Source organism: Manis pentadactyla, chromosome 4, assembly GCF_030020395.1.
Source record: "Manis pentadactyla isolate mManPen7 chromosome 4, mManPen7.hap1, whole genome shotgun sequence".
Classification (NCBI taxonomy): Eukaryota; Metazoa; Chordata; class Mammalia; order Pholidota; family Manidae; genus Manis; species Manis pentadactyla.
Window position 1 is genome coordinate 150,527,148 of NC_080022.1, and position 22,855 is coordinate 150,550,002.

Sequence of the window (22,855 nt, forward strand, 5' to 3'; positions counted from 1 at the left end):
ATTTGAAGAATGGCTAACAACTTTCCAACAATTATAAATTAACTCCAGCACGAAAGTTATCTAGTACATGGGCCTCAAGGGTTCTGCAGATTCAACCTCACACTTAACGATTTCTTTAATTAATTTACAAGTCTATGTCTAACTAATATGAGAGCAAGAACCCAAAATTACTGCTATCTTTTAGAAAGAGTCTGTGGGGAGAAGGAATGCATCTAAGATCAAAACAAGCAATATTCACCTTATTTTGTGGTTCTTAATAAGTATGGTAAAAAAACCACTCAGTAAGCATAGTATCGGATCATGAAACCATCAGTGTACAAGAAAATCTCCACTTTTCAAATGGACAAGTTGTTACAATGGTACACAACTTACCAGTGATATATCCTCATCTGGATGGATCAACTTACTGGTTGCACTTGTTGTTGTAAGTGTAGCAGGCTTACTTGTTATTGAAGCCGCTGGCTTAGCTGCAGTGCTATTTGTCGTACTAGTGGTTGAAGCTGTAGACTGCGTATAAGCAGGGAATGTAGGCTTTGGGGGTTCTGTAGTTGTTGCAGGAGTATTATTTAAGGGCTTGAAATCTGTACCAACAGGTCCTTGGACGGCTGCCTGAGCCTGTAAAACACAATCTTTTGTCAACAAAACTTCAAAATCCAAGTATCTACTACAAATTCAACTTAAAAATAAGACACCAACATTCAAAAAATAATCAAAACTTTAAATGAAATTGAAATGTTAACATGATAAACGCTCCACAAAATTCAAGACAACACAAAAATATCAAAGATGCTGGGTCAAAGCCACATCCAACACACTGTAGTGGGAACAAAAATCAAGTAAGACTGCATATGTAACTTCTCAAATGTCATCTACTTCCCTCACCAAAAATTATTTAATTTATAAAGCATTGTTTTTATCCCAGATTGATAAAATGTAACAATGGAATAGCGTGAATGTTCTAATTTTACTCTTCTAAATTAGTTGTTTAATCAATCTACCAAGTTGTTTTATCCATCTACCAAGCAGCTCCAAAAAACAAGAAAGTTAGAAATTATAACATACAAACGTTTGGATGAATTTCAGTTACTAAGCATAGCATAAACAGTTAATATCAATGGTGACACATTAAGGCTATGTTCCTCAAAAGATATTTCTTTTACAGTTAACACAATGCCCTCCCAATTAACAATGGCTACATGATTATCACAGATAAAGGGTTTAGGAAGATCCTTTAAGGACAAAGCTACCAGTAGTGTGTTATACTTTTCAGAATACCAAATATCTGAAACATGTAGTCCAGACCAACTTTGGAACCAAATGCAAAATACTAAATTTCCTTACATTATATGTGATGCATTAAACAGCGTAAATCAAAATAGCTTAATCATGCATCAGGCTAGCCATTGGCCACTATAATGCATTTACTGCTTACATGCTTTTTAACCCTTTAGAACCATGAGTTTGGGGTATAGTTTTTATTAGTGAGTTCAGATTTTCAAATATCACTGATTTATATATACCATTGATTTTACTTTAAAAAAATTAAACATAGTATAGTTTTGGGGAAAGATTTAGTTTTAAAGTAGGGTCCAAAGGGTTAAGTAATAAAGCCATTTTAACAATTTTAAACTGCAACTTCCTGCGTACTTGTGCTGTGCTAGGAAACAGAGCTTTAGAAGATGCAGACAGACTTTCTGAATTGGATGAAGCTGTACTTGAGCTTGTTACAGGTGTCCCCATCTGTAGCATAAAAGAAAGGAAACAATGAAAAGTCTCCAAACAAATGGGTGAATATAAGCCATGTGGTAGATTTTTTTCAGTATCGATTGCATTTTTTGTAATGCAAAGTATAATGCAATCAAACCTCGCATTTAGAGGCAGGCAATTAATGCATTTACAATAAAGTGATATTATGAGCCTCAAAAAAAAAAAAAAAAAAAAAAAAAACCCAACAAACCTAGTTAACCGCAACTTCTTTTCTAAAACTAAAGTGTTTTGCCCTGTCATACTTCAAAAATGGTATATTGAACTGAGAATCAGGATGATTACTAACTCTTCAATCCAATTCTCTATCAATTACTCTACAAAAGACTTGCCAAATGTTTTAACATCTCTCTATAAACAAACTCCCCATCCCCATCAAAAACATAAGTTAAATGCTTAAAGGGAATTTAAAAATTAATTCTTTTAAATTTAGCAAGTATAAACAGAAAATTGAAAACATCTGAGGGATAACTTTAAAGTGAAAAATTAAGAACATACATCCTGATCTTCGTAATTCTGAACATACATGTACTTAATTCTTAATTAAACTGAAAAAAAAAAAAAGCAAAGGTAACAACCATTATATATGTATTGTATGCAACAGAAGCATTTTTAGCTTCTGAGTCCTGAAAAAAGACAAGACTAGCAGGAAATATAAACGTGACAAGGTAAAAGCCATTAAAGGACAGCAGAATTGTAACATTGTAGTTTGTCACTAGTGCAGACTAGAGAAAGCCCAAAATATGACTTGCTAAGTTCTTAGGAGTTTCCTCTTTGGCTTTGGTTTCATTCCACTCATAGTTCAACAGGTAAAAGAGGCCTCTGAACATTATCATTAATACTTAAGTCCCCAAAAATTAATCTTTCATTTCTAACTAAAGCAAAGAATAATGAGAGTTCACAGCTACAGAAAAGTAACATACTACACAGCTCTGGCTCCAATCAATCTTTTAGGTAGAGGAAATAAGTGTGTGCAGACACGGAAGACAATAGGCCATTTCTTAGTATACTTAATAAATTATATTACAAAGACTATAAACAAAAAATTGACCTATGACAATTCAAAGGTTTCTATGAACTGCACTTTACCTTTAAATGTAAGTATACTCCTTTCAGAAATTTCACCTTACCTGTCCAGCACTGGGGAAAAGAGGTTTAGTAACTGGAGGCTGTGGAGCAGGAACTGCGGCTGTTGGTGCAGGTGGTCTATTAAGAATACCTGGTGCTGAAACGGCCTGTGCTTGCGTCATCGGCGGGATTCCAGGACGTGGAACAGGAGGGGGCATACCTGTACAGAGGACACGTTGGGGAGTAGGAAACCCAGTTGTTGAAACATTTACTTTGGAAAAAGTATCTTCCCCAAACCTTCGCTGTTAAAATATTCCTCATTGAAAATGCTTTTATACTGTAAGTCACTAATGATTAACTGCCGTACTCAACACGTCCAAAGAATTTAGGCATTTGCCCCTTGCAACAATCTTGGTTCAAACTTTCTATTCCCTTTTATCGCCTCAGAATTTTGGTAAGTGAAAGATACCACTAGAAACCCTGTGTATGGACAAAGCAGCAATTAAGCTGATGTTTCTGGTTTAGTAAACTTCTAAATCTGCTATGGCTTGCAAATCTAACTTGCTAGGATTAAGCATAAAAAGCAAGGCAACTGACTGAAGGAGCATCATGAAGGTCTCTGTGGCACACTTATTTGGCTAAAGAAATCCCTTTCCCTGCATTATAGGCTAAACAGTCAAGATACTTTACTTCCTAGGCTCCCTTGTAGCTGGAGGGTCCATTAGTCCTACTTCTGACCAATATATATAAGAAGTTAAGGAGCATCTGAGAAGTACTTTGCTCCCTAATAAAAGAAAAAGGAGAGCACACTGTTGTTGACACCTTTTCTTGCCAGCATCGTCTTTTAACTACCTGAGTGATGTCTGAGGGAGAAAAACTACGATTAGCAAAGCAGAAAATTTTAAAACCATGGGTCCTTGATATTACCAAGCCACTGAATCTACCTTTCTTTGTGTTAAATGAGATAATGAATGCCTATGCTATTTATATTTAGTACAGTTTGTTCGATTTCTCTATTACTTGCCAGAAGAGTGTCCATTACTTATCTAAAATATTCTTAAAAAACGGAACCACTCAAATATATGAGCTTCAGTGTATAGGCTTTGTGATTCATTTTGACTGCTTTGAAGCCTGTTTTTTAACATCTATTTCAAAACAAAACAAAAAAGTGGGGGTCCATCTTAACACCTTTCCAAGTAATTTAAGGAAGTCATCAACCTAGAAAATTCTAACTTACAATGCACCAATGCCCACAAATATACTAATAAAGCATGTCAACCATATTAAAAATGAAATTAACATTTCATACCTGGTGGCATACCAGGCATAAGAGGTGGTATTCCTGGTCCAGGTGGCATCATTCCACCCATTGGCATCATTCTATTAGAAAGCAGATTTCAAGAAACAACTAAAGTCAGTCAATAGTATAAACTATTAAAAAATATTTTGGCTAAAGACTGAAACAATAGATAAAAAGACTTAAATTTGACCCCTAATATTGAAAGTAATCAAGCTGAATGAATACACAACACACTAAAATAATCCTATCAAGATAAATCCTCTAAAAACCAAAAAACTCTAGGGTTTACCAGTAAAATGAGGTAAAAAATTCAATATTCATTGACAAAACATTTTAATACATTCAATTCACTGAGAAGAAATATTATACTCTCCCACATACATACAAGAGGGATTCATCTAAAATATAGGTAACCCGAAATCAAAATCACCTTTTGTCTCACTTGGAAAATATCCACACAGAATATAAATAAAAAAGATCTATTTTAGAATTGTCAGATTTTTCAAAAGCAAATACTGAATGTACACCATGGAGAAAGACTGTTTTTGTTGGGACATGGAAAAACTACCACCAAAATTAAAGGTAATCAAAGTATTCAGGCTGCCTAAATTTTTATTTAGAATAATTATTTAACAATAAACAATGACTTTAAAAACATAACCTGTATTTATTTTCCTTCCCCTAAAAGAGCTCACCTTTAAATATCAGTGTCCAATTCACTTAAAAATTCACAACTTTGTGAATTCTTGACTTAGGATTTTTATCAGAAAATTAGCTTCTCTAAATAGATTTTATTAGAAGAAAATTCAATTACCTTCTATAATTATAAAGCATGTAATTTGTCAAAAGAATATATATTCTTTCTTAAATGCCAACCCTTTTTATTAAGTCCCATTACTAGTTTGGGGAAAACAGCTACACATTTAGAGAATTATTTATATGGGTTTACTACTATTTCCTCACAGTTGTTTTATTTCCCTTCTTTAAGAGACCTATGTCCATCAGCTTGGAAATTTTACAAGTTTTATTGAGGAAGGTTAGAGAATTCCTGAAGTCAACTGAATAGATACCATTTAACACACACACAAAAATGACATTATGATTATACCTCCTGAATTACATTATGAATGAGATGCTTACATGTTTTCACCGCAAAATGACTGGGTGTATTTTCTCTGATGATGCAATCTGTGAAAATGTATGACAAAATCAAAATCTAACTGATTTTCAAAATACAGTGGGAAAGTGTATTGTATACCTCTCACATCCAACAATACTTAAGTAAAAGTGATGGGCACGAGCACCTCATATTCATTTTAGTTCTTGATGATTTGACAAATAAATCATTTACAGAGTCTGCTTCTTGTCACAACTACAATGTGTCATGGGCAGTTCTGAATCTAAGAAACTCAAATGTACAACCAACTACTTTAATTACATCAGATGCAAGTGAAGCAGATGGCTGTCTACATACAACCTAATAACCAAATCTACTAAGAGGCAAATTTATATTCTTTAAAATTACTGGCAGACCCCTTTATTAGATAAGCTTAATATTTATAAAGCCCATTACCTTTTAGAAGCAAAAAAAAAAAAAGGAAAGAAAAAAATAACATATAATTCATAGTAACACCCAAGGTGAAAAAAATCAGTGCTAGGCACAAGCCCACAAGCCAATTAAAAGAATTTTCTTACCCAGGTGGCATGCCTGGCATAACTGGTGGCATTCCTGGCATCAATGGAGGAACACCTGGCATTAATGGAGGTATGCCTATGAATAACAATTCCAACAAAACATCACAAATTAATATTACAGGGTTAGGAGGAGGAACTTAATCTTCTACACAATATCCATAAAGCCCTAAGAATGTTCACTCATAGGAGTATGTGCTACCTGGAGGCATTCCTGGTGCTCCAGGAACTGGTGGCAATCCTGGCTGTGCCATTGGGGGGATATAACCTTGTTGAGGTTGAACAGGCTGCGGTTGAAAGGAAGTTGAAGCTGCAGAGTCGTCATCATCATATTCATCAGAGTCATCTTGTTGCTTCTTTTTCTGACTCTCTGCTAAGAAAGTTTTAATTAATTTTCCCCACAGAGTAAAAAAAGAAAATTCAGCAAATTTAAGACATTCAGTATTTTTAAAAATTATTTCAGAGCAGTTGGCTCATGTGGTTTTTTTCTTCTCAAAAAATTCAATCAATTAATATTGTTCTTTACTCTTCAAAAGTGTTTTCAATCTATACTAAGCAGGAAGGTTAACATCCTTTCCCTATTTTGACAGGTAAAAAATAATTTTCCTAACTCGGTTTTTTTTTTTTTGAGAGGGCATATCTTATGTTTATTGATCAAATGGTTGTTAACAACAATAAAATTCTGTATAGGGGACTCAATGCACAATCACTAATCAACCCCAAGCCTAATTCTCAACAGTCTCCAATCTTCTAAAGTATAACAAACAAGTTCTTACATGGTGAACAGTGCAAGGGCAGTCATCACAGAAACTTTTGGTTTTGATCACGCATTATGAACTATAAACAATCAGGTCAAATATGAATATTCGTTTGATTTTTATACTTGATTTATATGTGGATCCCACATTTCTCCCTTTATTATTATTATTATTATTTTTTTTTTTTTTAAATAAAATGCTGAAGTGGTAGGTAGATGTAAGATAAAGGTAGAAAACTTAGTTTAGTGTTGTAAGAGAGCAAATGTAGATGATCAGGTGTGTGCCTGTAGACTATGTGTTAATCCAAGCTATACAAGGGCAATAAAACATCCACGGATGCAGAAGATTTCTCTCAAAACAGGGGGGGTGAGGTTCTAAGCCTCACCTCTGTTGATCCCCAATTTCTCACCTGATGGCTTCCCTGCGACTGTGCCTGTCTTAGGTTGTTCCTCCCTTGAGGAATCTTAACCGTCTCTGGCTAACCAGTCATCTTCCGGGGCCATACAGGGAGATGTGAAGTTGGTAAGTGAGAAAGAAGCCATATTGTTTGAAAAGGTTAGCTTTTTACTTCTTTGCAGATTTATGCCCTGTGGCTTCTATGCCCTAACTCAGTTTTATGTTTAAATAAAATTATTTTTAATTTTTAGAAATAAAATATATTTTTTAAATAAAAGGGCTTTCTATTCCACTTCAAAAGGTAAAATTGTGATAGAGGTCTGACTTCTCTGCAATGCTTTTCAAAACAAAACATCAATAACAGCTTCTATCATCTGGATAGTAGCTGGCTGCAAATTCTAAGTCAAATAACAGTACTACAGAAAAATTGTAATTAGTGGTTACATAAATCAAAACAACTTTTATTTTCAAAGGACTCAACACTTGCTAATTCCACTTGGAATTCAGTCACAAATAAAAATATACTGAAATTTTTTAATGATCCAAATGTTATTATATATACATACAAATCAAATACACAACCTCAAATATAAGATGTAAAGAAAAACTAGAACTCAAAATTGGAATTCTGAATAATTCTAACATCTACTATTAAATTTACACTTGAAAATTGTAGGACTCCTCTCATTAATGAAGCTGTATTAAGAAAAAAGCATGTATTTTAGTATTACCTTGTGTTTTTTGTTCAAGAAGTCGTCTTCTTTCATCCATGTCTTTTTCTGGAATACCTTCCATACCATATATTTCCAACTCTATGTCTGTTCTTCCTGGTATTGCATTTGGTACAGCATCTATTGTCTCTTTATGCACCTAACATTAAAAAAAAAAGGCAAAAAAATAAACTTCCATCAAATAGACAAAAGTGGCTCATAAAAGCTTTTTAAAGAGTAATTTCAAATTACTCAGAGACCGCTTAGTACAAAGGTTAAGAATGTCTGGTCCTAAAATGAGAGTTATCTGAATTTAATCCTCAGTTTTGCCACTACTATCTATGTTGATTGAGCAAATCACTTCTCTCTCTAAAGCCTCTGTTGAAGCTGGCAGGATGTCTAACACATAAAAATGGCTCAGTAAATGTTACTTCAAGTTTACCATATTTGAATTACTAGCAATGTCTAATAGTCCTACTCAAATCAAAGTTTCAAGTCTGAATAAAGTTTATCAAACAGAAGAATAAATTTTCCAAGAATGGATCTTGAGACAAGCTTGTAGTTACAAACAAGTGACATTTACAATTATCATTACCCATAGCTAATGAGTTACCCGAGACACTTAACACTGCCACAGTAGTGATCCCATCACTTTCAATTTATTCAGGTCACAAAAGAAAAAAGATTTTACTGTAAAACACCCCACCCTCCATCCGTATGTTTTTTGCTTAATCAAACATTTCCAATGCTCAAATGTGGATAACCTTTGCCACTATGTAAGATCCCTGTCAGTCCCCGTTTCTTCAGCAAATGTCATTTGACTTAGGCTCAAGTATGTCAAAGTTTTTGGCCGAGACTATCAGCACTACCTGGAAACTGACTGGAAATGCAAATTCTGAGTCCCCCAACCTGAGCCGTATCTAATCAGGCAACCCGTGTTTTTAAGCCTTCAGGTGATTCTGATGCAAGCTCAAGCCAGGTAATTATTGATTTAGGCTAACAACTTAGACATACTTGTCTAAGAAAGACTCAATTTTTCCTCCTCCCAGGACACTTCCACGTAAGAACAGAAAGGTAATTAAAGAAAGCTAAGTGTTTTCTTCTTAAGAGATGTAGCTCAAAAATTTTAAAGTGACATGGAAAACAAATTCAGAAATTTCTGATTAATCTTTAACAGCTTTTCATTGTGATTAAAAGATACATGAATAAAGCTCCTCAGCAAGTGACTTAATCACGATTTCCTAAGTATTCTGAATGTTACTATTCTTGAATGCAGATGAAGTCAGTCATGCTCTTTAAAGAAATACAATTCCATTCACATACACATTAACTAGTCTTCACGTTTCTAAATAACAGCGAGCGTAGACTAATTAAAAGGCGTTGCAAAGAGAAAAATAACATGATTTGTTTAAAATCCTCCCAGTACAGTACAGCCAGGATTAGGTATCTCACAAGCTTGCATATAGTCAGTATGGCCTGGGTTGGAAAGATAGAAGCAAGCACTGATGTGAACCATCTAAACTAGCAATGTCCTAGGTTTATCAAGTATAAAATTGGAGGATGTGTCAGATTTAACTGTCATGCCCATTTCACAAGTTGCTACGAAACAAAGACTATACAGGTATATATATCTTGCTGTGTCATGCTTCAGATATTACATGGGTTTTTGGGTGGTTGGTTTTTACAAACTAAAGGTTGTGGCAACCCTGTGTTAAGTCTATCAGCACCATTTTCCAACAGCATTTGTTCACTTAGTATAATTTTGGTAATTCTCGCAATATAGCAAACCTTTTCATTATTATTTGTTACAGTGATCTGTTATCCATTACTCACTGAGTGCTCAAATGATGGGTTAGCAATTTTCAGCAATAAAGTTATTTTTAAATTAAGGTATATACATTTTTTTGACATAATGCTCTGCACACTTAATAGACTACAGTATAAACTTAACTTTTATATGCACTGGGAAACCAAAAAAATTCACTTGGCTTGCTTTATTGCAGTGGTCTGGAACCCAACCCGCAAGCTCCTAAGTATGCCTGTATGTATAAATAGAAGCAATTAAAAGCCATTACTAACAGTTTCTCAACTAATCTCCTTCCAGTTTCCACTTCATTTTTCTGCTCTTCTCTATAGCTCAACTCCCTGAAAGAATGCCTCTACTTACTTATTTTCTCTTGAAAGCACTGCAACCAGGCTTTCATCCTCATCATTCTAGGAAATCACTCTCGGCAACTGACCAATGTCCTCCATTTTGAGATTAATCCAATCTCAGTCCTCTCCTTATAGGACCTATCACCAGGCATTTGACTCAGTTAAATAATTCCTTGAAACACTTCATTTGGCACTAACTCTTGGTTTTCCTACCTCTTCAATTTCCTTGAGTGGTTTCTTTTAATCTTATGACTTTTAAGTGCTAGGAGTACCACAGCAGAGTCCCTGCAGCTTTCTATCTATATTCTACTCCCTAAAAGGGAAGGACATCTATTAGGATCATGGCTTAAAAAACCGTGTCCTTCCAAATTTCCATCCCCAGCTCCAACCTCTCTGAACTCATTACTTGTAGATCCAACTTCACCTGGATATCCAATAGGTCTTCTCAAAACTAATATACCCACTCAAAATTAATATAACACAATCCTGGTATCCTCAGAGCTAAGCCTGTTCTTCCTGCAGCTTTCCACGTTAGTATATCGTAACTCATTTTTTCACATTGTTCGGGCCAAACAGGTCATCCTTAACTCCTCACTTTCTCTCATATTCTACATCTAACCCATCAGCAAACTCTGACCTGTCACCATTACTTTTTGCTTGGAATACTCTAGTCTTGAGTGGTCTCACTGCACTATTCTCAACCCTGCAGTGAGTGATCCTTTAAAAGTGCACCAGAGCATGTTACAGCTTTTTTCAAACGGTAAATACAGTAGGGAGGCCTTCTTTATAGCATGGCACAGTGATGCCCTTTCCCTCTCCTTCAGTATGAGGAATGCTACTAAAGTCAGAGCCTTGCTGCTCCCTGGAAGCTCTTCCTTGCTTCCTTTCAGATCTCTGCTCAGGAGTCAGCTTCTCATTAAGAACTTTCCTATTCTGTGACCCTCCCTATGCTCCCTACTTAGTATTAGTTTTCCCTTATCACCATAAGACAAACTATTTACAGGTTATCTTCCTTTGTATTAGTTTAATATCTATACTCCACAATAGTGATTGTGCTGTACTCACTGCTGCATACTCAGTGCCTAAAAGTGTCTAGCACCGTGCTGTCTCATGGGAACGTTGTGATAAATGGTAATGTTCCAACAGAATACAACACTAATCTCCCAGCCACATGTGACTACTGAGCACTGGAAGTGTGGCTAAAATATGGCTGAGGAACTAAAATTTTAATTTTTAATTTTTTTTTAAATAGCCACATGTAACACTTATCAAGTTCGCACCCCCAGCTCTTAGTCACATTCCTCAAGAATCCTTAAAAGGGGAACCCCCAACCTTTCAGGGTGCTCCTCTCTCTGAGGTCACCCACACTTTCTAAGTGCGTAACCTTTTAATTTTAAACTCTCTTTTTCAACCTTTCAGGATGCTGCTCTCTCTCTGAGGTCGCCTGCTTTTTCTCTAAGTAACTTTAAATAAAACTTTTACTCTGCTTCACTACTGTGTCTCTGCCCTTCAATTCTTTGTTGCGGCAGGGACAAGGACAGAGGAAAATACACAACCCTCCCCCCAACATAGTAACTGCCACAGTGGAAACACATTGTGTTATATTAATTTTGAGTGGGTATGTTAGTTTTGAGAAGACCTATTGGATATCCAGGTGAATAACTGCCAATGTGAAAAAATGCTGTTACACAGCATGTAACAGACTCAAAATTTTGAATGCATATTAAATTGTTGTTATAGTGACATAATTGGGAGTGAAAAAAAAACCTGTAAAAACTTTTTAAAAATGGGAAGCAACGTTTTAATTTACTTCCCTGCCTCCTATCAACAGTAATTTCCAATGAATAGGGATTTGATCATTTCACATCTCTCTAGAGTCCAATTAGGCATAAATTCAGACAGTCTAGAAATAGCAAAAGTATTAGAAACGTTGAATAAAAGACATAAAAGTACTTACTGAATCTTTAAAAATAATAAACTACAAAGCTCTCCCTACCTACTGGTAAAAGGACTCAAAACACCTAGAAGTTATTAAATGAAACACGATTGCTACCGTTCCAAAGAAGTCTATGGAATAAATTAAGCCAGCCCAGCCACAGGCAAGAGACTGCAACAAATCCTTCAAGTGCAGAGTAATGGCAGCTAATTATGCAAATTTTTATGGTCTGGTCAGTCTGCCCACAAATTTAAATCACTAATCCTTGTTCTCTTACCCAAATACGGAGGCAATTTTGTGTGTGTGACTTAAACCTAATTGTCACCAATCTAACCGAAAAAGAAACTATCAGTAATTTAAATACTACCAATATAAACTCTTTAAACAAAAAAAAATCAACTGCTTATCTACTTGATGCTAAAGAACAGGTTTATTTTTTAAAGCTCACCGGACATCTTATCTGACCTTTTGCAATAAACAAAAAAAACCCCTCCAGTTGCCAAAGAGAAATTCAAATTTTTTTTCATGTTTCCAAACTAAAAGGGGTCAAAAACTAAATATAGAAGGAAAATCCTTACCTGCATGCAATGAATAGCTAAACCAGGCCCTGTATACAGTTTCTTATGGCATATATGGCATTTAAAATGCTTTGCTTTTTGGTGTTGTATAAGGATCTTCTCATCATCAAAATCTCTATTACAATACCTGATCAATATTGTTAAGGTATAAAAAGAGCACACAATAATGACACTGCCTATTAAAAAACTTGTCATATTATAATAGAAATAACAAAATACAGGAACAGCTAAAACCAAAGATACTCTATAGAATCTGACACGTAAGATTTTCAACTTCCTGGAAGCCCATTATCTAATTTATCACCCCTAAATAGACACATCTCGGTAAACAGCCATAGTTTCGAACTCCTGCATTTAATAGACTTAAGTGGCATTAACTTTTCTTTTACTCAGTATTTCAATATTTACAAATGCACATTGTGGACTGGAAGAGTTCAATGTTAAAAAACTCCCAAGTTCATGTCAAGATAGAATTTCAAGACAGAATTCATTAATTAGGTAGAAAACAAAACTAATCGAAATATTAATTTATTTACATTTAGAATTCAAGAATATATTTAGAATCCAAGGATAAGTTCATAGTGAATAAGAATGACGCAACTTCTCTTGAACAATCCATGAAGTTGTTTTCAACTCCGTACCGCTTTTTGTCGCCAAGTCATTTCACAGCTGAGTTACATTAATACAAGAGTTCTTACCTCACTAGTCTGATTTTCCTGAAGTACATCACAGTATTGATAACCGTTTAATTATTATATAGGTAAACTCAGTTCTGTAACAACCCAATTTAGATACGAGGCAGTAAATAAAATCGTTAACTTAGTGTATTAACGCTTCCACAAAAAAAAAATACCAAAAAGACGCCACGTTTTATTAATAAGAGACATTTTTTAATCCTACAAACCTAGGTAATAGATACAAGAAACTCCACCCTGTAAGAGAATGTTTCTTGAGGATTAAGGCGCCGGTTAAGAGATACGGAAGCTCCTTCTTCCCCCGCCACCCCAAATCCCCTACAAAATAAGGCTCCAAATCAGGGTTGGCTAACAGAAGCCTTTACTAAACAACCGACTCCACCAAAAAAAAAACAAAAAAAAAAACCCAACCATACACACAGAAAAGGTGGGTGACCGACTCCGGACGGTCTTGCCTTAACCTCCATAGTCAAATCAGCGTACTGTACCCTTAAAGCGTCCCTTTGTTGAACCGTCACCGAAACAGCGGAGCGAGGCAGAACTCTCCTCAGGAGACACCGTCCTTGGTGGAGGGGTCCAAAGCACCTCCCTTGTGGGTCAACGCTCGCACCAAACCAAGAAACTCCTGAGTCACGGAGTCCCACGACCCACAAATGCCAAAGCCTCTCATCCTAGGAACACCATTTTCCGAGAAACCTTCCCAAATCCGCCTCCAGCCACCAAGCCACCCACACCGAGGCCTAAATCCCTGACGCTCTCCGCCATAGGCCAAAGCCAGGCTTCCCAGTTCCAGTCACGAGAGAACGGCGCGGCGCCCACGCTCGGCCTCGCCTTCAAACCGACAAAGGATATCAGCACCACGGCTTCAGCTGCTTCTTCTTCTTGCGACCCATAACCGCACCCTACCGACAAAGTAGAAGAGGGGAGAAAACAAGCAGGAAAAAGAAGTAAAAATCGTTCACTCTTCCGACCCAACGGCCACCACCCGTCCCACAGGAAACAGACACAAAATGGCCGACGGCCTCGTTCGCGGCTCTGTCTCCCGTCGGGCACTGCAGCCGGAGGCGGTGCCAGGCAGGGGGTCACGTGACCCAGGCATCCGCCCTGAGTGGGTGGAGACCCGCGGCCGCCATCTTGTTCATTTAAGGGGCCTGTGCTCTCGGTGGCTGTGCTTGTTAACCTCTGAGGCTTCCTTTGTGAAGGAGACAGCGACTTAGGTACGCCGAGACACTCGTGAAAAAAAACAAAAACCGCCTGATAGCACCAGTGTTTCGACCTGCTGGGGTGTACTGGGAAGTTACAAAAAACACAAGCAACAAAGATAGACAATGGCTGCAGCCCCGATGTGGCGCAGCTCCTTTATTTTTATACTGCCTTTCTCGGACCTCAGCCAGATGTCATATTTATCTTTTCTTTCTCACGGGGAACAGACTAGAACATTTTGTTGATTTCTTAAAATCTGCCCAGTAAGCAGGGCGGTGTGTGCACATGTCCCCAAGGCCTCTTTCTGTTTGCAGTGTAAGGCATCTTGGATACGCTTTTGTGGGCATACAGCTTCCAAGGACTGCACCAGTTGTTTCCAAGCTGGCATCATAGGTGCTTTCCCATTCTGCGTGCAGACATGGGGAAAACAAAGGCCGTCCCTTTCATCTCCCCTTTTCTTTAAATATTGCACAGCTGAGGTTGAACATGTCGAAAGACAGACATAACTTGATTATTTCGTTTCACAGTTCGTTCTCTTCGACTCCACCAGCAGTAGACTAGGAAACAGAAACACATTAGTAAGAACAAAGTTCCTGAGCTAAGCAGAGAAGAAGCAAAGCACCCTTAATCTGAGAGATATGGTTAAGGTCCAAGAGTCTCTGACCTATTCCTTTGAAAATATCTTCTCCACTTAATTTGGGAAGTTCTTGGGTGAAAGTATTGGTTATTTGGGTTTGGAGCTCGCGTATTTGCGGGGATGTGTTCTTGTGTCCCCAGAGAAAATCTTTTATCTTAGTCCATTCTGAGGACGTATTATAAAGAATCGGGGTTACACAAAATTGAGTGGAATTCCAATCACATTTTAATAAGGACCGCGTAGTAAGCATGCGAATCTGGTCTCCAAGCCAAGAGACTGTTTGTTTAAGGTTTTGAATATCAGTTTATCAGTTTCTAATTGAGTATCAATATCATGTTGTTGTTGCCATAATAAATGAGAATTGTAATGCCAATTTTGTACAAAATCTGCTCTCTGAAGACTTTCTTGTAAAGCTACTCCTGCAACTGCTACTGTAGAAGTGATAGCTATGAGTCCTAAAACTACAGTTATAAGCGTCCCTACGAAGCTTGTTGCTCTATGAGTAAGGTCAGTAAATAATTGGTATAATTGAGTTACTCCAGCAGACTCGCTCCAAGGGCGAGTGAGGTTCACGGGGAGCCAGAGTTCTGTTCACCCGCGAAGCAGATAAAGGCTCTGTGAACTAGAATTTGAAGTTAAAGAAGAATTGATACAAGTAAAAAGTTGACATTCCGAGGTGCAATTCAAAGATCCATTCTCAGGGTGCCAGGTCACAGAGCCCTTTAGAAGGAGAAAAGGGAACTGTACACATGCCTGGATAAATTTAGTGCCGTTAGTATGTAAGTGTATTTTAATGGAATTATTCTTATATGACATATTTCCTCTCCATGTGCTAACAGGTTCAAAGGCTGCAAGCAATTTGCAAATATGTCCTTGAACCATTACTGATCCATTCAGACAGATGAGGCAGAGGAGTAGTTAACCCTGCCTCATGCCAAATGATAGTTTCTTTAGCCTGGGCAGAAATACTGTGGTTTTCTTTATGCCACTTAAGAGACATTTGAGAAAATTTTGTTCTAAGATCGCCATGGGGACTCTAATGAATAACAGAGAAAGACTGGTTATTTGCCTCTGTACTGGATATCAATATTTTTGGGGTATGTCCTCTGCATCGAGTCCATGTAAGATGAGATCTCAGCATCTACTTCAGGAATCGGGCACAAAGAGACAAGTGTAGGGGGATGTCCCTCTGTAGTATTATTTCCCACTTTAAAGCTCTTTGTGGATAACAAAAAGGTGCTTGCTGTGAAATGAGAATGATTGTATCTGAGACACCAGGCTTCATGTGATATTTGAAGACAATGAGATCCTTTCCCTATGCAGAGGAGAATATCTTCTGCCTCTAAGGGAAAAGAACAGGAGTTATCTCCTCCGGCTGGCTTTCCTTCTTCATTGGGGTGTGCAGGCAGGAGAGGGTCAAAAGGTCCTGGCATCCATTGTGTTTCATTTGTGTATACTAAAACTTCAGGGTCTCCCTAAGAAACGGCTAGAAAGAGAGGGGGGTCGGGATATAAATCCAAGAGACACGATCTGCGCCTACCTGACATGTTACAATGGCTGTCATCATCAGAAAGAGGGACGAAGGTGTCAGCGTTTGGCCCGCTTGCCAGACCACTCGTTCACCTTCTTGGGTGAGCTTCTTTAGCTGTCCCCATGTGGGGACTGAAGCTTGTCTAGTTCCCATAGTATGAGTGCGAGCCCTAACATTGAGGTCTTGGAATGCTCGTAGAAATTCCTCATCCCTACTACGTTTGGTTATGATGTAATTTCAGGCGTTTGCTAGGTAGCCACTCACACTGGTTCCCTGTGGAAACATAAACATAAGCATAACCACGTCCCCAATGTAAAACATGTCCTGGGAGCCATTGTCCTTCTATAGTCCTGTGTAAAACAGGTTGGTAAACAGAAGAATGAGTAGTTAAAAGGGATAAAATGTGTTTCTGCCGCTGAACCTTTAGGAAGCGCATTCCAATGATTTAAAAAATTAAGAGTAAACAAAACTTTGTATATGAGTATTCATGGAGTCATTGTAATAAGGGAACCCCCTGCATCCCCCCTTGTGTTTATGTAAATAATCTTTAAATGTCCTATTGGCATGTTCAATAATAGCTTGACCTTGACTATTAAAGGGGATGCCAGTGATATGTTGAATATGATAATGTTGTAGAAAGGTGGACAATTTTTTAGAGGTATATGCAGGGGCATTATCAGTCTTCAAAGTTTAGGGAAGACCCATAACAGCAAAGCAGGACAGTAAATGTTGGATGACACTATCAGGTTTTTCGGAAGATGAAGGGGTTGCCCACTGAAAATGAGAAAAGGTGTCAATGGTGTGGTGAACGTAGCGCAATTTCCCAAAAGGAGGGAATTGGAAGACATCCATTTGCCAGATATGGTTTCCATGAAGGCCGAGGGGATTAAATCCTGGTGGGAGCAAAGGGGTATTAAGGGATTGACAAATAGAACAAGAACGAAGGATATCACGAGCTTGTTGGCGTGAGATATGGAACCGAGTATGTAAACCACGGGCATTAGTATGATGCAGTGCATATTCTTCTGTTGCTGCTTGAATAGTACCTATTAGGAGAGAATCAAATTTAGCATTTCCGTATCTAAGGGGACCAGGAAGAAGAGAATGTGAGCAGATATGAGTGATAAAAAAGGGTGAATGCCGATGAAGAATATGCGATTGGTCAGCACAGAAAAGCGACAGAAGGGAAGTAGGTTGTGAGGAAAATGAAGGGGGTAGGTGTGTAAAAGGCAACAGGGACACAGTATAAACAGCATACTGAGAGTCACTGACATTATTAAAAGGGCAGGAGAAATCTTGAAGGGCTAACAGGATAGCAAACAATTCGTTCTGTTGTACAGAGAAATATGGAGAGAGAACAATTTTCTGTTTGCCTTCTGACCAATACCCAGCTTTTCCAGAACTGGAAGCGTCAGTGAAGAGTGTAGGGCCTTTCACTGGAACCAAAGCAATGAGGGTGAGGGGTACCATCAGGTGAGTCTTTAAAAAGGAAAACAGCTTATTAGGAGGATAATAATTATCAAATGTACCCCGAAAACCAGCACAGGCGATCTGCCAATTGATGTGAAATTCAAGACATTGAGAGATTTCTGAAGAAGACAGATTAGAAACAATTTGGGATTGGATCCACACCTTGAAGTTGACGACAGCAATGACGACTTTAAGAATTAAATTTTATCAAGATAGGTTATTAGTCATTTATTTTGTTTGTTAGGTAAAAAAATCCACTCTAAAAGACCGTGAGGTTGGCCTAATGCAGCAGAAGGTGAGTGAGGAGTATGAAAAATGCACAACGAGAGAGGATACAAGGGGTTAAGGCGTGAAAGAAAGGCTTCTGAAATACGTTGTTCAACAAATTGGAGTTCTTGTTCCACTAAGGGAGATAAGAAGCGAGGGCTGCCTGTAATGTTCACCATGTAACTTATTCACTATGTAAGAATCTGTACTCCATGTAAGAACTTGTTCATTAAGCTTCAAAAGATTGGAGACTGATGAAAATTAGGCTTGGGGTGGATTAATGATTGTGCATTGAGCATTGACCCCCCTATAGAGAATTTTATTGTTGTCAACAACCATTTGATCAATAAATATGAGAGATGCCCTCACAAAAAAAAAAAATATATATATATATATATATATATACACACACTTCCAATTGTAAAATAAATAAGTAACCGGGATGTAATGTATAGCATAAGGAATATAGTCAAAATATTGTAACAACTTGGTATGGTGACAACTGGTACCTAGAATTATCATGTATACAAATGTTGAATCACTGTGTTGTACACCTGAAACTAATGTAATACTGTGTGTCAACTACCCTTCAATAAAAAGAAGCGAGGGCTGTCCAACTGTGGAGTGCCCTCTAAAGTTTGAAATAAATGTTGTAGGGCATAGGTTGGAATACCTAAAGATGGGTGCAACCAATTAATGTCTCCCAAAAGTCTCTGAAAATCATTTAAAGTTTTTAAGTTATCACATCTAATTGAAGTCCTTTGAGGTTTAATTTGTGTGTCACTTAGAAGGTATCCAAGATAATGTATAGGAAGGTTCTGTTGTATCTTTTCAGGAGCTATACATAAGTTATATAAGGACAACTGGGATAGGAGATATTGATAAGCTTCTTGTTGCATAGATAGTGGGTGTGGCTAAAAGAATATCATCCATGTAATGATATAGGAGAATTTGAGGAAATTGGTGCCTAACTGGTAAGAGAGCTCTGTTTACAAATTCCTGACATAAAGTTGGGCTATTAAGCATACCTTGAGGTAAGACATGCCACTGATATCTGGTTGTGGGTCTATCATGGTTGAATTCAGGAATAGTAAAAGCCAATTTTTCTTTATCTGTGTCTTGTAAAGGAATGGTAAAAAAACAATCTTTCAGATCAGTTACCAGTAAAAGCCAATCCTTAGGAATCATAGAAGGGTAAGGCACACTCCTAGTTGTAGGGGACCCATAGGCTTGATGCATTTATTTACCTCTCTTAAATCCATTAGCAACCTCCATTTACCACTAACTAGCCTTCTTTATAACAAAAACTGGAGAATTCCAAGGGGAAATGGAAGGCTCAATGTGTTTAAGACTTAATTGTTCCTGTACTAGAGATTTCAATGCCTCCAGTTTATCTTTAGGTAGGGGCCACTGCTCTACCCAGACAGGTTTAGTCTGTATCTATTCTAATTGTAAAGCTTGAGGACTCAAGTGGGCAGTGGCCTCTAGTTTAAAGCTTTCATTAAAGAATCAGACAGAGTTATCAGCACGGACAAGAGGATTAAAGCCCATATTCATCATGATATTTTTAGCCTGTGGGGATAAAGATGGAATGTTAAGAAATGCACCAAATTGCTTAAGTATATCTCAACCCCATAAGTTGATGGAAATATCTACTATATAGAAAGATACAACAGCTGTTTGTCCTTCAGGGCCTATACATGTCATAGGAGAGGAACTTTGAAAAACTTCCCGAGAGCTTCCTAATCCAGACAAAGTGATTTGTGCCCTTTGTTTTTCCCATATGTTTGGCCAGGTATGTAAAGAAATAATAGAAACATCTGCCCCAGTATCAATTAACCCTAAAAATTCAATATCTTGTATTTTTAACATCGAAGTAGGTCTCTGATCATTAATAAGAGTTTCCCAGAAAATCTTTTTTCCTATGCTGCCAAAACCACCCTGGCGTGGCTGATCTATTTTTGGAAAGGAAACATAAGGAAGGAGTAATAATTGTGCTATGCAATCACCAGGGAGAATATGGATAGTTTGAGATACACTTGCCATAATTTTAATCTTGCTTGTATAATCTTCATCTATTACTCCAACATGAACAAACAGCCCTTTCGTAGTAGAGCTACTATGACCAATAATCAACCCTACAGTGTTTGGGGGAATAGGACCAAAGATTCCAGTGGATAGTTAATAAACTCCTCCACCGGGGGATAAAGTATAGTTTTGGGCAGAACTGAGATTGGCGGACACGCTGCCAAGAGTAGCAGCTCGGAGGTCAGATACATTTAAGGTGGTGGGTTGCTCATCTGATGAGCCATCCCATTGCTGACTGGGAAAGAAAGGGGTCCTGTATTGTCGTTCGGCAGGGCCCAGAACCTTGGCCCTGCCTTGCCGTTTCCTGGTGGGGGAAGAGGATTGCCATTCTTGTCTGTAACAGATCGGCATTCCATAGCCCAATGTCTCCCTTTTCCACACCTTTTACATGATTTTAACCCTTGAGGGGAAGAAGGCAAAGGTCTTTTCTTTTTACAATTTCTCTGTGTATGTCCAGGTTTTCCACAATTAAAGCAAATTGGTCTAGGGATCCCCTTCTATGTAGCTCCGGATAGATCTTCAGCCTGATAAGCAACTCCACCTATTCCGGCACATGCCCTAATCAATTCATCTACCAGGGCTCCACTGGCTTTTAAGGGTGGAGGGCTTTTTGACATTCTGGATTAGCATTTTCAAAGACTAAAACTTGTAGGAGTGTAGTAGCAGCGGGACTATCTGCTAGACTGCGAAACACAGCATCTTTCAAACGGGATAAAAAGTCAGTATAGGGGAGGAGCCAAGATGGCGGTCTGAGGAGGGCAGTGGAAATCTCCTCCCAAAACCATATACATTTTGAAAATAAAACAAACACCACTCTTCCTAAAAGAGAGGCCAGAAGATATGGTACAACAGTCAGGCTGTATCTACATCTGTGAGAACTCAGCGCCTCATGAAGGGGGGAAGATACAAGCCATGGCCCAGTGGGACCTGAGCATGCTCCCCACCCCAGCCCACCGGCAGAAGAAGAGGAGTCAGAGCAGGGAGGGAAGTGGGAGCCCAGGACTGCTAAATACCCAGCCCTAGTCATCTGCACTGGGAGCGCAAACACACAGTGCATGGTGTGCTGGATAGTAGGGAAATGGAACAGTAAAACCTGTGAGCGGGTCCCTGCAGCTGGCACCCCTGGGACAAAAGAAAAGCAAGTGGTTTTTGAAAGTCTTAAAGGGACAGGGGCCTCACAGCTGGATGGAACCATCCCAGCACACTCGGCCCAGCAGGCTGGGAATCCTGGGGAACTTCAGGCGCCCTAACTCCCTTGGCAGCAGCACAGCTCTGAAGCCCCTCATGGTGATAAGCAGCCTCCTGTCCATTTTCCATCCTGCACGGCCCCGCGACAGCAGGGGAGCAGCCTGAGAATGCCCACGTCCACAGCAGCCACCCAGAGCCTCCTCCACAGCGGCCCAGGCCAGACTCAGAGGCCCTGCTGGGTGCATGGCAGCCCAGCACAAACAGAGGAAGCCAGGACAGGATGCAAAGGGTCGCCATTCTCGCAGAAGAGCACACCCGGCATGCCTGCCTCTCCCCGCCAGGCTCTGGGCTGCCCCAATGGCTGTCCCGCCCATGGTGGCTCAGAAAATAAAACCGGAAGCTCCTCCTCATGTGCAGGTAGTCGGCACAGGCAATGGAGAAGGGCAAGGTGACCAGCAAGCAGGAAGGGACATTGTTCTCCCAGTTGACACACACGCCAACTCCCTATGACTACCTCTATCACCATGAAAAGGCAGAAGAACTTGATTCAGTCCAGAATTATTCAAACAACCCCCAAGAGGGAGCCTGGGGAGATAGATTTAACAAATCTTCCTGAAAAAGAATTCAAAATAAAGGTCATAACCATGCTGATGGACCTGCAGAGAAATATACAAGAGGTAAAGGATCAAGTTAAGGGGGAGAATACAGAAATAAAACAATCTCTGGAAGGACCTAAGAGAAGACTGGATGAGGTGCAAGAGGCCATCAATGGAATAGAGATCAGAGAACAAGAACACAGAGAAGCTGAGGCAAGAGAGATAAAAGGATCTCCAGAAATGAAACAATATTAAGAGAACTGTGTGACCAAGCCAAACAGAACAATATTTGCATTATAGGGGTACCAGAAGAAGAAGAAAAGAGAAAAAGGGATAGAAAGTGTCTTTGAAGAAATAATTGCTGAAAACTTCCCCAAACTGGGAAAGGAAATAATCTCTCAGACCACGGAAGCCAAGAGATCTCCCAACACAAGGGACACAAGGAGGACAACACCAAGACACATAATAATTAAAATGGCAAAGATCAAGGACAAGGACAGAGTATTAAAGGCAGCCAGAGAGAGAAAAAAGGTCATCTACAAAGGAAAACCCATCAGGCTATCATCAGACTTCTCAACAGAAACCTTACAGGCCAGAAGAGAATGGCATGATATGTTTAATGAAATGAAACAGAAGGGCCTTGAACCAAGAATACTGTATCCAGCAAGATGATCATTTAAACATGAAGGAGGGATTAAACAATTCCCAGACAAGCCAAAGTTGAGGGAATTTGCCTCCCACAAACCACCTCTCACAGGATATTTTAAAGGGACTGCTCTAGATGGAAGCACTCCTGAGGCTAAACAGATGTCACCAGAGAAAAT

General features: G+C 38.6%; 1 protein-coding gene across 32 annotated transcripts in view; it reads right to left on the reverse strand.

Annotated features, from left to right (window-relative positions):
* Positions 1-22,855, reverse strand: part of ZNF207 (zinc finger protein 207) — a 65,231-nt gene that overhangs the window by 36,564 nt on the left and 5,812 nt on the right. For 24 of the 32 annotated variants that reach the window (XR_008997276.1, XR_008997275.1, XR_008997272.1 and 21 more), the window contains exons 1-10: positions 13,904-15,028; positions 12,357-12,483; positions 7,710-7,848; positions 6,027-6,197; positions 5,828-5,903; positions 5,273-5,320; positions 4,142-4,212; positions 2,895-3,052; positions 1,648-1,740; positions 373-615 (exon numbers count right to left, since the gene is read on the reverse strand). Coding sequence is in view for 10 of the 32 variants with exons in the window: in XM_036879023.2 (XP_036734918.1) it covers positions 373-615; positions 1,648-1,740; positions 2,895-3,052; positions 4,142-4,212; positions 5,273-5,320; positions 5,828-5,903; positions 6,027-6,197; positions 7,710-7,848; positions 12,357-12,483; positions 13,904-13,944 (1,167 nt within the window). In the remaining 22 variants the exon portion in view is untranslated. Of the gene's footprint in view, positions 1-372; positions 616-1,647; positions 1,741-2,894; positions 3,053-4,141; positions 4,213-5,272; positions 5,321-5,827; positions 5,904-6,026; positions 6,198-7,709; positions 7,849-12,356; positions 12,484-13,903; positions 15,031-22,855 lie in introns of those variants that run through there. The other 8 variants (XM_057501180.1, XM_036879020.2, XM_036879024.2 and 5 more) reach the window with 8 other exon arrangements.